Raw genomic sequence first — 13941 nt, forward strand, 5'->3', positions numbered from 1 at the left:
TGATGAGGGCGAAGAGAAGGTGGCCCTGAAAAGAAAAGAAAATACCATTAAAAACCGGTATTAGAAATAAAAACGCCTTTGGAGGACGTTAGAATTCTGAGCTGGTCCCGAATGTGGGTAAAGCATGAGTCCAAAGGACTAAAAAGGAAGCACACCACTTCCCTCCTGACTGAGAAGTGACAGATTCAGGAGTGGTTTGTGTGCAATTCTCTTTGGCCTTCCCTGTCTAGGGAAATGCTCACCTTGTTTGCTGTTGGCTAAGTTCAGAAATGCACACAGTCAATGTTACAATATTGAACAAGGGTCATTGAGAGCTGGTGACAAGGTATTATTCCACCAGCAGCAGGAGCACCACCTCCCCCTCCTGCTCACCCCCCTGCCCCACCCCATCCATTGAAGGGACACTTTGGGGCAAAAAGCCATACTTCTTTTTCTTTTTTTTTTTTTTTGCGGGGCAATGGGGGTTAAGTGACTTGCCCAGGGTCACACAGCTAGTAAGTGTTAAGTGCCTGAGGCCGGATTTGAGCTCAGGTACTCCTGACTCCAGGGCCTGTGCTCCATCCACTGCGCCATCTAGCTGCCCCTAAAAAGCCATGCTTCTGATGAGCCTTCTCGAGAAAGGCTGAAGAGAAAAGCACCAAATCCACCCTGTGGGCGACGTGCAGAGCCACAGCGGGACGCTGCCTGGCACGATCACATCTGTGAAGACTCCTCCTGCCAGTCAGAAAGGGTTTGCAAGTGTAGTGTCAGCCCAGCGCCCCCCTACACCCGCCCCCGGCAAGGAGGCAAGGAATCCTGGCAGCTCATGGAGGACCCCCTGGGGGCCCCAGGGCCGGCAGCATTGCTTGGACTCCCGCACCCCTTCTGGGCCCCTCTGCATGGCTCCCGTGCAGGTCGTCAGCCAGAGATCAGCCTGACCCCAGAAGAGGGGACGGGATCCCTCCGTCTTTGGCTTGTTAACCCCCTGCCATGGGTGCACACAAAAGAACCGGGCCTGCAAAGCACTGGCAAGCACGCGTTTGCCAGGAGGCTCTGCTCAAAGACCATGGGTGCAGTGACCGGGGCAGGGTCCCACAGCCAGGTTTGAACTCAGGAGGAGGAGTCCTACGGAGTCCTACAGAGTCCAGGCCCCGCCCCCTTGCACAGCGCCCCCTCGTGGCCCTTCCCCGCCTCCGGGCTTTCCCATGGGGCTCTCTCAGCCCAGCATCTGAGTGCTCAGCCAGGCTGCTCTAGCCCGCCAGGGGGCGCACGCCGCCCCCTCGGAGGCAGTAAGGGGGCTTGTGGGGGATGGGGGCGGAGCTAGCGCCTGGCGCAGTGTGCTTGCAATGTACCTCAGGGCGCTCAGCATCAAGGCACTTCAGTTAGACCCAGAGAGCAGCCAGGGTGGAGGGAGGACCAGGCCATCCCTCCCAGGCCCCAGGGTCTTCCTGGGGGCCCGCTGTGGGGGGGGGGGGTGGGCCTAAGTGGGGGCCATAGGGGCCTAACTTTGGGCCTGCGCACTCCGGCCTCGACCGCCTCCCTCATCCCCTGGGAGAACGCCAGACAGACGTGAGTGTTGAGGAGCCTCTTGCTGGGCTTTGACCTTGGCCATGGACCCCAGGCCCTCATCATTGGGGGGCGGGGCGGGGAGATGGAGGAGGGGGGAGGGGAGAGATGGACTCTTCTTGACCTTGACGGTTCTTGCCTGAACCTCCTCTTGCCCTGCCTTGACCTTGGCCATGGACCCCAGGCCCGATCCCCTCTTGAGGGCCTCTCCCCCCTGTGTTGCCCTCAACCGCCATTCCCTGAGCCCTCTCCTTCCTCAATGCTCCCCTTGGCCACGCTGCGCTGAGGTGCCTCTTCCCCAGCCCTGACCTTGGCCATTGTCCCCCCATTGAGGTTCCCTGCGATGTGCTCCTTCCCCAGCTGTGACCTTGGCCACTCTTCCCTGAGACCACCTCTCCTCTCCCCATTGACTCTGGCCGTTCCCAGATACCCGCTGGCACAGAGGCCCCTTCCCTCATGCTGACCTTGGCCGTTCTCCCCCGGACTGTGACAGACAACGACGTTGGCCGTTCTCCCGTGGAAGGGCATCCGACAGGGCGCCGTTTCCCACGCTGGCATCTGGGCCTTGCTGGACCCAGTCCCAAAGCCACCTGGATCCCAAGAGAATTCTCTGTCCTCCATACACGCTTGTCCACAGCGGCCTGCTTCTCCATCTGGCCTCCCAGTCTTTTGCCCTAAACTGGGGTCACAAGGGGATCTCGTGTCCTTTTGACCCTGGTCCTCCTCATCAGACTGAGAGCCCCTAAGGGAAGCAGGTAGGGGGTCACTCCAGCAGTCAGTCAGTCAGTCAGTCAGTCAACATTTTGGAAGCCCCTACTCAGTGCCAGGCACATACAACAGAAGGCAGGCCCTGCCTTTAAAGAGGTCACAGTCTGATAGAGGAGACAACAGGCAAACGGATAGATACAAACTAGCTCTAGGCAGGATGAGGAGGAGGTGGTGCGGAGGGGGAGGGCGCTGGAATGGAGAGGGATGGGGAGCGGCTTCCTTCAGGAGGTGGGCTTAGAGCTGAGCTGAAAAGAAGCCGGGGAGGTCAGGAGGCAGAGGAAAAGAGTGAGGGTCTTCCAGGCATGGGGGGGACAGCCTGAGCAGCAGTCTGGAGCCCATCCAGAGATGGAGGGGCCTGTGAGTGGAACAGTAAGGGGGCCAGCGCCACTGGCTAGAAGAAGACAAGGTGGGGACGAAAGCATAAAAAGACAGGAAGGGGTGGGGCGGCTAGGTGGCCCAGTGGAGAAAGCACAGGCCCTGCATTCAGGAGGACCTGAGTTCAAATCCGGCCTCAGACACTTGACACTTACTAGCTGTGTGACCCTGGGCAAGTCACTTAACCCCCATTGTCCCGCCAAAAAAAAAAAAAAAAGACAGGAAGCGGCTTTGGGGCTTAGGGGGCCTAGAGCATGCCTGGCTTTGAATGGATCCCCAAGGCCATAGGGAACAACTGGGGTCTATTGGGTGAGGTGGGGGCTGGGGTGACATGGTCAGACCTGGGCTTTAGGAGAATTGCCTTGGTGGTTGAACGGAGGATGGATTGGGGCGGGGAGGAACTTGAGGTGGGAAGACTCCCCCTACCCCCAACAGCTATTGCAGCAGTCCAGGTGGAAGGTGATGAGGGCCTGTCACAGAGAGGGAGCAGTACGAGAGGGGCAGCTAGGTGGCGCTGCAGTGGATAGAGTGCTGCCCATGGGGTCAGGAGGACCTGAGTTCACATCTCCCCTCAGACACGGACTAGCTGTGGGGCCCTGGGCAAGTCACTTCACCACAATTTCCTCAAACATCCGGGGCTATCTCTGGTCGCCCTGATGTGTCTCTTGCCACTGGACCCAGATGGCTCTGGAGGAGGGAGTGAGGTTGGAGACCTTGCACAGCCCTCCCTCACTTTAATCCAAGTCCCTGCAAGTCAGGACATCGGCTTAGTATCATGCTCCTCTTTGAGAACAAGGACAGATAGCAACATCAGTATCAGAAGAGAGAAGGGGGCACTTTCCAGAGATGTGGCATGGGTGAAAGGGACAGGCCTGGACAAGAGAATGTATATTAGGGGGGCTGGTAGGGAGCCATGGAGCAGGACACCTAGGTGGGTAGCCCGGAGGACCCAACAGCAACAGGGAAGGTTGCAGGTGGCGAGGGTGTAGGGCAAAGAGTTCCGTTTGGGGCATCTTGAGTTTGAGATGTCTAATGGACATTGGGTGCGAGATGTCTGAAAGGCAGGTGAAGACGGGAGACTGGAAGTCAGCAGAGGAGTTAGGGCAGGCTAGGCAGATTGGAGAATCCTCAGCATGGGGACGGTATTTCAATCCATGAGAGCAGCAAGTTAGAGGAAGAAGAGAAAGGGTCCAAGCCTAGAACCCTCTGGGCCCCTCCTAGTCAGTGGGTGGGACCTGGAGGAGGATGCAGCAGAGGAGCCTGGGAAGGAGTGTTCTGAGAGGGAGAAGGAGAGCCAGGAGAGAGAGGTGCCCCCAAAGGCTGCAGAGGAGAGGGCCTCAGAGAGGAGGAGTGCTGGGTGGTGGGAAAGGCCGCAGAAGGATTGAGGACAAGGAGAGTGGAGGAAGGCCACTGGGTTGCAAGGCAGGCTTGCCTAGTTACAGCTCCACACAGCGGCTGGCCGTTGAAGATCCAACTCCTCCCAATGTCTTCCTTTATGGAGGGTCGGCACTGAACGCTCAGGTCACTCCCCTTGGCATCTGATGCCCTGCCTGCTTTCAGCTCCCCAGAACGAGGGCTTGCCCCTGCCTGGTCGCCCCTCCCGGCCCCCGCCTGGCGCCTCCCACCTCCCTTGGCTGTGTTGTCTCCCCCTCTAGAAGGCAGGCCCCTTGAGGTCAGGGACTGGCTTTCTGCTTCTTAATTGTATCCCCAGGCTTAGTACAGAGCCTGGCATGTGGCATTCGGCATGCGGCACGTGGCGCCGACCATGTGTTTGTTGGACTGGGTCACGTAGAGATCATGGCTGAGTCTGGAGAGAGCCGCTTCTGTCGAATGAGGAGGGAAGAAGGCAGAGTGGGAGGGCTCAGCAAGTGAGTGAGAAGAGAGCAAGTGGAGGGGCCTCGCAGAGAGGACCTTCCCTAGAGAAGACTGGCCACAGGGCCAAAGAGAGCTGGCACCCCAGCTACCAGGGATGGAAGGCCCAAGGGAGGGTATTTCTCAGGATGGGGGAAACGTGAACATGTGTGTAGGCAGTAGGGAAGGAGCCAGGAGCCAGGGAGAGATGGAGGGTAGGTGGCAGAGTGGGGGGATGCCAGAGGGGGCGACCTGTTGGAGGAGACGGAACGGAAGGGGATCGCTTGAGCACGTGGCAGCGTCAGGCTCGGTCAGCAGAAATGCCACCCCGGTTCCCATGAGGCAGGGGTGATGGAGGAGAGAGTGGCAGAAGGAGTGGGAGGGATAGGGGATAAGGAGGAGTGGGAGAAGAGGGAGTTCATGGCCAATGGCCCCAGTTCCGTCTAAAATAGGAGGCCAAGGTCTCAGCTGAGAGAGAGCAGGGGCAGGGGCGTGGGCATAGGAGGTAGGAGGAGGGGTGAGACAGTTTGGCAGAGCCACTGTGCAGAGCATGCGAGTGAGCTGACCCGGGAGGGGGCACAGTGGGTTCGTCTAGGGCAGTGAGGAAGGGGTGGAGGTTGTGTCCCATGGAAGGGTAGGGGCCGCAGTCAGAGAACGGGTCCCTACGTTCCTTGAGCAGCGGATGTGTGGAGGAGGGAAGGCAAGGCAGGGGATGGGGGGAGTGACCCAAGGCTGAGACGTGGCCTAATCGGTGACGGGATACAGGGGCAGGCATTCCATAGAGGAGGACAGTGTACAGTTGAACTGGTTCACCAAGGGGTCAGCATGAGGAGAAGAGCAGAGCGTGCCTAGTGGGAGGGAGACGGCCGAGGGCTCCGAGGCCGTGGAGGTCATGGCGTGGACAAAGAGGAGAGCTTGATAAGGGGAGGCCGGCGCAGAGGTGGGAAGCCAATAGCCTGGCTTTCCGTGGTGATTCTCCAGTCAGATGAGGGCACTGCAGAACTCTTGTACGTGGAGGTGGCTTCTTGGGCTTGGGTGGGGGGGGGGGTGGCAGGACCCAGGGCATGGCCGTCTTCATGTGTGGCTGGGGTAGGGTGGAAGAGGAGCCCTTGGTCCCCCTCCTTAGGCCCCAAACCAAAGTTCTCATGGATCTTCATGGAAATCTGTCTCCTCCACAGAGCCACATCTGCAGGGAGAGCACCTGGCTGTCCCTCTTCCTCTTCTTCTGTCCTTGACTGAGACCCCCTGAGGCGCCTCCCCCCAGACTGACCTGGGTCACTCTGCCCCACTGAGATCAGGTAAGGCACCTCCTCCCAGATCCAGGCCCCAGAGCTAATGCTGCCTCGCTGGGAAGGACAGACCCACGTCAGCTGGAAAAACCCCGTTGGCGTATGAGTGCCTGTCTCTAGCCATCTTTCCTGTCTTCTGCCCTGGCCTGAGACAACCCCCCCCCCGCCCCCCACTGCCTCCCTATCCTTCCCCTCCCCAACTGCCCTTGGCCGTTCTGCCCAGACTCAGAATCCCCTGGGCTGCCTCCTCCCAGACTGGCCTTGGCCTTTCTGCCTATACCGGGATCCAGTAAGGAGCCCGCACCCAGACTTGGGCCCTCCTGGGTCCGGCCCCACCTCCCGAGTCTGAGGTTGCCCTGCCTCAGTCGTCTCCCCAGATGGAGATTGGCAAAGACGGGCCTCCCCGACTGACCCTGGCCATCCTCCACAGACCCGGGTCCCCAGAGGACAGTGTCTCTTCTCCGAACGAAGGAGCTCAGGCTTTAGCCCTCAGGGATCAAGGGTTCGAGCGTCAGGCCCCTCTGCCTGCTCCAGAGATTGGGAGCACCTCTCTTCCCGTGGTGGCCTTGGCCATCGTCCCTTAATTCAGGTGGCTCCTCCCCAGCCGATGGAGGCCATCTGGCCTCAGGGATGCAGGCCCCAAGTCTAAACCAGCACCTGCCCTCACGCTCTCCTGACTGAGATCCTGGAAGGCATCTCTTCCCAGACCGGCCTTGGCCATTGGCCCTCACCCCACTTGATCCCAGCCTTCTCCCCTGCTGAGAACCCCAATGACCTCTGCCTCCTTCACAGACCCCAGCCTGAAGTGAGGACCCCAGGGGCCTGGGGGTGCTCGTCTCTGCATCTGCCCAGGCTTTGGCCCTGGACCGAGATCCATGGCAGAGGTGTCTTCTGCCAGGGTGAGCGGGACTGTTCTCCTCACACTGAGAGCTGGTAAGATCTTTCCTCTCCGACTGAGCTTGCTTTTCACCCTTTGACGATCCAGGCCCAGAATCCAAGTCAGCCCCCAAGACTCCTTCTTCCCTGGCAGAAGTCCAGAGTGGAGGCTCCTCCCAGATCGACCTTGGCCACCAAGCCTCGTGGCTCCACGCCCTGGGTGGCAGCCAGTGCCAGCCACCTTTCTCTCCTGGCCAGGTCTTCCCAGACTGTCCTTGGCCATCCATCAACCTATCCAGCTGTCAATCCACAGACTATTTGCCAGGCACCACGCTAAGCGTCAGGGATGCCAAAAGGAGGCCAAAGACCGTGCCTGCCCCCAAGGAGCTTACAGGCCCCGAGTCCCAAGCCACTGCAGCCCTGCCTCCTCCCCCTACCTAGATGGCACAAGGTGTTTCCTCCCATACTGACCTTGCTTATTCTCCCCAGGCCCAAGATTCCAAAATTCCCTGGCTCCCCACGACCACCTCCTCCACCTCCCAAGATCAAGAGAGGTACCTCCTTCCAGATGTTCCTTGGCACTTGCCCCTGGTGGATCCTGAGCTCCTGGGGGACCCAGTGCTGTCTCACCCACCCCCAGCTCTACTCCCCTACCATCCTCAGAAGGCATCTCCACCACTGACCCACCTCCAGAGTGACCGTGTGAGTGTCCGTCTGTCCGTCCATCCGTCTGCCTGGCCCTCTGCAGGCTGCTCTCAGCAGCCGAGGGCCAGCATCAGGGGCTAGTCCTGTGGCTGTCCTGACTTCACCAAAGGGCCTGTTCCGGCCAGGCCGAGACACCAGGAGATCCCCAGAGAGCCGCCAGTCTGTCACCTGGGGAGCCAAGATGAGCTGGCTTCTGACAGGGTACGCTTCTCCAGCGCCCTGTCCCAGCGATCCTGGAGACCGCTTCATCCCCTCCAGAACTGGATCCGACTGGAGCCTGAAATTCCAGAGAGCAGAAGACGCTGAGAAGTCACCGAGGCAGACGGGGGAACCCGGAGGAGGGGACGCTTTGGGCACCAGCAGAGAGATCCCGGTCTACTCCGCCTTACTGAAGAACGAGCTGCTAGGAGCTGGCATCGAGAGAGTCCAGTATGCCTGGAGAGGGGGGCAATGGCTGCTGCAGCCGGGCACCCCAGCGAAGCAGGACCTCTTTGTGTATTCTCCGGGCCCCAAGGGCCGGGGACCTGACGCTGCCGGGAGCGAAGCCTCTCAGTTTGCCTTGTCCTCCATCAGCCCCCAAAGCCAGGCCTTACTCAGGTTGCAGAAGAAGCCCTCGAGAAAAGTCCCCCCAAAGCCTTTCAAAATCCTGCGGGCCCCGGAGCTGCAGAACAACTTCTGCCTCAACCTACTGGACTGGTCTCCCCTCAACATCGTCTCTGTAGCCCTGGGCTCCCGGGCCTTTCTGTGGAATGCCGTTACGTACCAGGTGACCAGGCTGTGTGACCTGGCTGTGGAGGGCGATTCCGTGACCTCCACGTGCTGGTCCAGAGAGGGGAATTTGCTGGCAGTCGGCACGCACAACGGCTTCGTGCAGATCTGGGACGTGGCAGCGGAGAAGAAGGTGTCCGTGCTGGACGGGCACCGATCCCGAGTCGGTGTGCTGGCCTGGAATCAGGAGCAGATTTCTTCCGGGAGCCGAGACGCCACGATCATCCAGAGAGACTTCCGCACCCCGGCCCTGCAGTCTGAGCGCCAGCTGCATGGCCACAGCAGGGAGGTGTGTGGGCTCCAGTGGTCCACGAATGGCCGCCTGCTGGCCTCCAGTGGCAGGGACAACACCATTCTGCTGTGGAACCGCTCCAGCCTGCATCCCGTGCAGCAGTACACCAGACATAAGGGGGCCGTGAGGGCCATCGCGTGGTCTCCCCACCAGCAAGGCCTGCTGGCGTCGGGGGGCGCAGCCACTGACCGCAGCATCCATTTCTGGAACACGCTGACGGAGCAGACCCTGCACATCATCCATACCGGCTCCCAGGTCTGCAACCTGGCCTGGTCCCGACACAGCAACGAGCTGGTCAGCACCCATGGCTCCCCGGAGAACCAGGTCGCCATGTGGAAGTACCCCTCCCTGACCCAAGTGGCCAAGCTCACGGGCCACACCTGCCGCGTCCTCTATCTCACCACGTCTCCAGATGGTCAGGTCATAGCCACGGGCGCGGCTGACGGCACTCTGAGGTTCTGGGATGTCTTTGTCAAACCCCGTCCGAGGAGGCCATCCCCGTCTGTCCTCGATCTCTTCAGTCACGTGCGGTAACTGCCCGACTCACGCTCCAGGACCACCTGGGCCGCTCGGCCCAAATACCCCTGACTCTGAGCAGCAGGCGTGGCAAGGACCCCAACGGCCAGCTGGCAAGGGGGGAAAAGGGGGTGGACCTGGGCAAACCTTCCTTCCAAGGCATCGCTCTTTGCAGGACTGTGGACCCTGGCCAAGGAGATGTGGGCAGAGCGCAAGCTTGGGGGTGGGGGAAGCACTCCCATTTTAGGAGCCCATCCTTCCCAGAGGGGGAGCTGAAGGAAGAGAACCTCCATTTCACACACTGGACCAGCCTGCTGTGGCCAGAACAAAGAAACCTCACCTTTCCTCTTCTGCCCTGGCATCTCTGGGAAGAGACAGACAAACTGGCTTCTTTTGGGGGACTGTTGTTCTCTGGGGTGGGGGCGGCAGGGGGATCGTTGTGAAAGTTGGGGGAGGGAGGGGGTAGGCTGCGGGTGACCTCAGGCTCAGGGCAGGCCCTGCTCCTCCATCTAGATGGGCTGCCCTGAGAGCTGAGGCCCACTGGGGCGCACACACACACACACACACACACACACACACACACACACACACACACACACACACAAACAGAAAAAACAGAAGGGGTAGAGATAGGCAAAGGAATAAAATGAGTCTCTAAAGAAGACCTGGGTATGAGGCCCCCTTCCAGGCTCCCCCCATGGCTGTCTCTGAGCCTCATGGGGAGAAGCGACTGGGCTACTAAGGTTGTGGCCTAACTGACCAAAGAATGCTTGCTCCTCCCTGGCTCGAGAAGGCCTGGGGCTGCTGCCCCTCAGTTCAGAGCAGGGTGCTGGGGGTGGGAGGAGGACTTGTGGAAAGGTGGGGGGGAGCATTGTTTCTTTATTTTTCTTAAGGCATGAGGAAGAGTTGGGGTGGATTTTCTACCAAAGGCCAGAAGTTATTTCAAAATGTCCTCCTGGGTGGCAAGAGAAAGTGGGCATCACGCTCGGGAGTCTGGACACCAGCTTTTGGGGAAAGAAATGTGTTTAAATAGATCAGAGCCTGTGGGGGAAAGGCATTTTTGTTTGTTTTTCAGAGTGGCCTAGCAGCTCCTGTGTGCTGACCGAGGAGAGAGGGCTCTCCTTAAGGGGGAGCTGAGCTGAGCTGCGAGTGCTGTTGCCACAGGGGTTCCTCAGGGCCTTGAGCCGTCAGCTAGAAGGCAGGAGTGGGTCCTGATGGGGCAGGACAAGCATCCTTTTGGCCACCAGGCGAGGAGTGGATCCGGCCCCCGAGGGCTTAGGGTATTGGGCCACTTCCCTTTCACATCCCCCCTGATAGCCTCTTCTGCTGCTGTGGGCTAAAGAGAGAATATTTGAGGTACAGGTGAGAAGGTCTTAGATTGAGTTGGAAGTTGTCTCCTTGGCCCTCTGACTTTCTTTGGATCCTCCCAGATCTGTGTGTCTCTCTCTCTGTTGGGGGCAGGTGGGTTGCTTTGAAGTGTGGACAATCTCCAGCCCCTGGTTCCAGCCAACCGACCAAAGAGCCCACCTCAGAAAAGCAGGAGGAGTATAAGAAGGCCATGTCTCCAGAGGAACCCAGAGGTTTCTGAGGGCACGTGGTTGAGGAGTGTGCACGGTATTGTCATGCCTTTTGTGGAAAAGTATTGCTTCATAATCCAATGGCATTGGAGGAGGCAGAAAGGGGAGCTTCTGCCCAGTGGAATCTGTCGCTCACCTGCCCCTCACCCTAGGCCACCCATGACCAGCCTTGGGATGGGCCTCTAAAGCCTGGGAGCTCTATTCCACGCCCAGGGAGCACTCCCAGCCCTGGGCCTTTGGGGGAGGCTATCTGAGTGCCCACCAGAGAACCTTTGCTGGGGGAAAACAATACACGTGTGTCTGTAGCCTCTGTAGGTATAGGGCTGCATATAGACATAGACATATACCTATATGTCTGTCTATGCATGTGATTAATGGGTTATTTTTCATGAGAAGAACCAGTTCTTTCTTGCCTTGTCCCTGGCCTGAACCCTGTACGCTTAGCAAAGGAGGCAGATGACGATTGGCTCACTAGCGTTTGCTGAATTCACCTTGTGAATGTGGTTTAAAAACCCAGTTAATTAATTCTTGTATTTTTCCAAGTATGCCTGTGACATTAGTACGTTGTATAGTTTGAACATCGTCTTGGAAAGCCTGGGGAATTTCCTTCCCTAAAGTTCGTACAGGCCAGTTCCCAGAGTGGAGGCTTGTGCCATATGTGGCATCTGAGGGAGGAAGAGTATATATTGAGACAACATGTAAACTGGTGGAACTGTCATTAAACAAGTTGTACCTTGGAACCAAAAAGTGTTTTAGTGTGCCTTTCTTTCCCCAGCCCCTCCAACAAGGAGCGTTCTCATCGTTTGAACTGATGCACGAATGATTGACGGAGCATGTCTTTGGTGCTTCCCAAGTACCAAGCACCAGAGATACAAAGAGAAGGATTCTATGCTTCTGTAGCCCGCATCCTTAGTGGGCAACACAGCACATGCAGGAGTGGTCAGCTATGGGGTGGATGGAAAGGCCCAGGAGTCCTCAGGTTACATTGATGGGTCAGATGGCAATGCCAGGGGGGATTAATGTTTTGTTTTGTGGGTTGGGTTTCCTGTAGTGCCTGCTCCTTTTCTCCTTCTACCTTTTTAGAGATCTGTGCCAAGGAGCTGGTGGGTAGGGATGTAACTGGAAAAGAGTGTGTTGTGTTTAGTTGCTTCCTATTGGAACCAGCTAATGAGACCTTCCTTTTTTTTCTGGGTTTCAGGTAAAACCTTAATGGTATTTAGGTTTGCACTTCCCTTATCATTTGTCATTTGGAGCAATCTTTCATGTGATAATTAATAAGTAGCTAACTTTCTTTTTAGAGCTGTTTCTTCATATCCCTTGAGAATTTGCCTTGGGGCAGCTAGGTGGCTCAGTGGATAAAGCACAGGCCCTGGATTCAGGAGGACCTGAGTTCAAATCCAGACTCAGCCACTTGACACTTACTAGCTGCGTGGCCTCGGGCAAGTCACTTGACCCTCATTGTCCAGCCAAAAAAAGAAAAAAATCTAATTTGCTCTGTGGAGAACAGATCTTAGTTTCACGTATTTGGTTTTTGTTTTTTTTCCCTTGGGGACCCACTTGCTTTATTCAGGTTATTTAATACACAACAACTCAACCGTGGCCCCAAATGTGCAAAGTTAAAGCCTTCAGCCGTGGCTGGGGATGTAGAAGGGGCTATGGTTTGGAGCAACAAGGGAATGAGACTGAACGGGTTGCCTTCCCTCTTGTCAGTCTCTGCTCCCCATTGCCTCTGGGGAGGGCAGACTTAAGACCAAGTCCCTGTGGGCAGATGGAGGGAGCAGGGGAAGGGGGCAGAGACCTCCCTCTGACTGGTGGGGCGAGGAGGGGGCGTAGAAGAGGAAAGAAGTCTCCTTGGGCTGGAGACCCACAACAGCCACCGTCTGAGAAAGCAGACTGCAGCTGGACAGAGGTGGGAAGGGGGGCCAGGGCCAAGGAGAGCACCATTTGCTGTGGGGCGAGGGGGGAGTTTCATGTCTTTGTGTTCATTCCCTTTATACCTTCCTGTTCTGCGTAACTATCTATCCTGTTCATCTCTCCATCCTGGTAAGAGTTGACCATCTCAAGTCTTAGGCCCATAGGGTTTGGGGTGCACTCACATAAACTCTGTGATGTGCTTTCACTCACTGTGATGGCAATTCTCTCATCAACTCACCTAGGCTTCTAACTCACTAGCCTAACCCTTAGAAAAAACTGTCCCTGCCTGTTTTCCCCCACTTCCTCTCCTCTCACTTCTCAATGCTTTACATCTTCTTTTTTAAAAATATTTAATTCTTAAAATCCTTCAGAGACATTGGATTTTTTTTTCCTTTTTTTCCCCGGGGCAGTGGGGGTAAAGTGACTTGCCCAGGGTCACACAGCTAGTAAGTGTCAAGTGTCTGAGGTCGGATTTGAACTCAGGTCCTCCTGAATACAGGGCTCGTGCTTTATTCAGTGTGCCACCTAGCTTCCCCCTGCTTTACATCTGCTCACCTATCACTCACCTGAGGCTGCTCCCCGCAAAGTTGCCAATGAGCTCTTCCTGTCTCATGGCCTTTTGGTCAGTGCTCACCCTTATTGACCTCCTTTCAGTATTTGCTATCGTTGCTCCCCCTCCTTCTCTCTCTCTCTCTGTCTCTCTGTCTCTCTCTGAATCTGTCCCCCTGTCTTTCTCCTCTCTCTCACTCTTCTTTCTCTCATTCTCTCTGTGTCTCTCTGTATCTGTCTCTTTTGGTCTCTGTTTCTCTGTGTCTCTCTGTATCAGTCTCTCCTCTCTGTCTCTGTCTCTGTCTGTCTCTCTCTTTCTGTCTCTATCTCTCTCTGTCTCTTCTTTCTCTCTCTTTGTCTCCTCTCTCTATCCCTCTTCTCTGTGTGTGTCTCTCTGTCTCTCTTTGTCTCTTACTCTCTGTCTCTTTGTCTCTGTCTCTGTCTCTCTCCTCTGTCTCTGTCTCTCTCCTCTCTCTGTCTCTCTGTTTCCTCTCTCCTTCGTCTCTCTCTCTCTCTCTCGCTCTCTCTCTGTCTCTGTCTTTCTCTCTGTCTCTCTTCTCTGTCTCTGTCTGTCTCCTCTCTCTCTCCCTCTTCTCTCTCTATGTCTCTCTCTGTCTCTATCTCCTCTATCTAACCCTCTTCTCTCTCTTTCTCTGTCTCTCTCTGTCTCCTCTCTCTATCCCTCTTCTCTCTCTGTCTCTCTCTCCTCGCTCTCTCCCTCTTCTCTATCTCTGTTTCTCTGTCTCTGTCTCCGTCTCTGTCTCTCTCCTCTCTTTCTCTCTCTGTCTGTCTCTGACTCTCTGTCCCTGTCTCCTCTCTCTCTGTCTTTCTCTGTCTCTGTCTCTCTGTATGTCTCTGTCTCCTCTCTCTCCCTCTTTTCTCTCTCCATCTTTCCTTCTATCTATGTCTCTGTCTC

At 56.7% G+C, this 13941-nt stretch overlaps 1 protein-coding gene across 1 annotated transcript; it reads left to right on the plus strand.

The window, feature by feature from the left end:
• The first annotated feature begins 7145 nt into the window (after positions 1-7145).
• Positions 7146-9003, plus strand: LOC122733899 (fizzy-related protein homolog). The gene is made up of 2 exons (XM_043974612.1): positions 7146-7406; positions 7453-9003. The coding sequence occupies exons 1-2, from the start codon at positions 7146-7148 to the stop codon at positions 9001-9003; spliced, it is 1812 nt and encodes a 603-aa protein (XP_043830547.1).
• The last annotated feature ends 4938 nt before the right edge of the window (positions 9004-13941 follow it).

This window comes from Dromiciops gliroides, chromosome X, assembly GCF_019393635.1.
Source record: "Dromiciops gliroides isolate mDroGli1 chromosome X, mDroGli1.pri, whole genome shotgun sequence".
Classification (NCBI taxonomy): domain Eukaryota; kingdom Metazoa; phylum Chordata; class Mammalia; order Microbiotheria; family Microbiotheriidae; genus Dromiciops; species Dromiciops gliroides.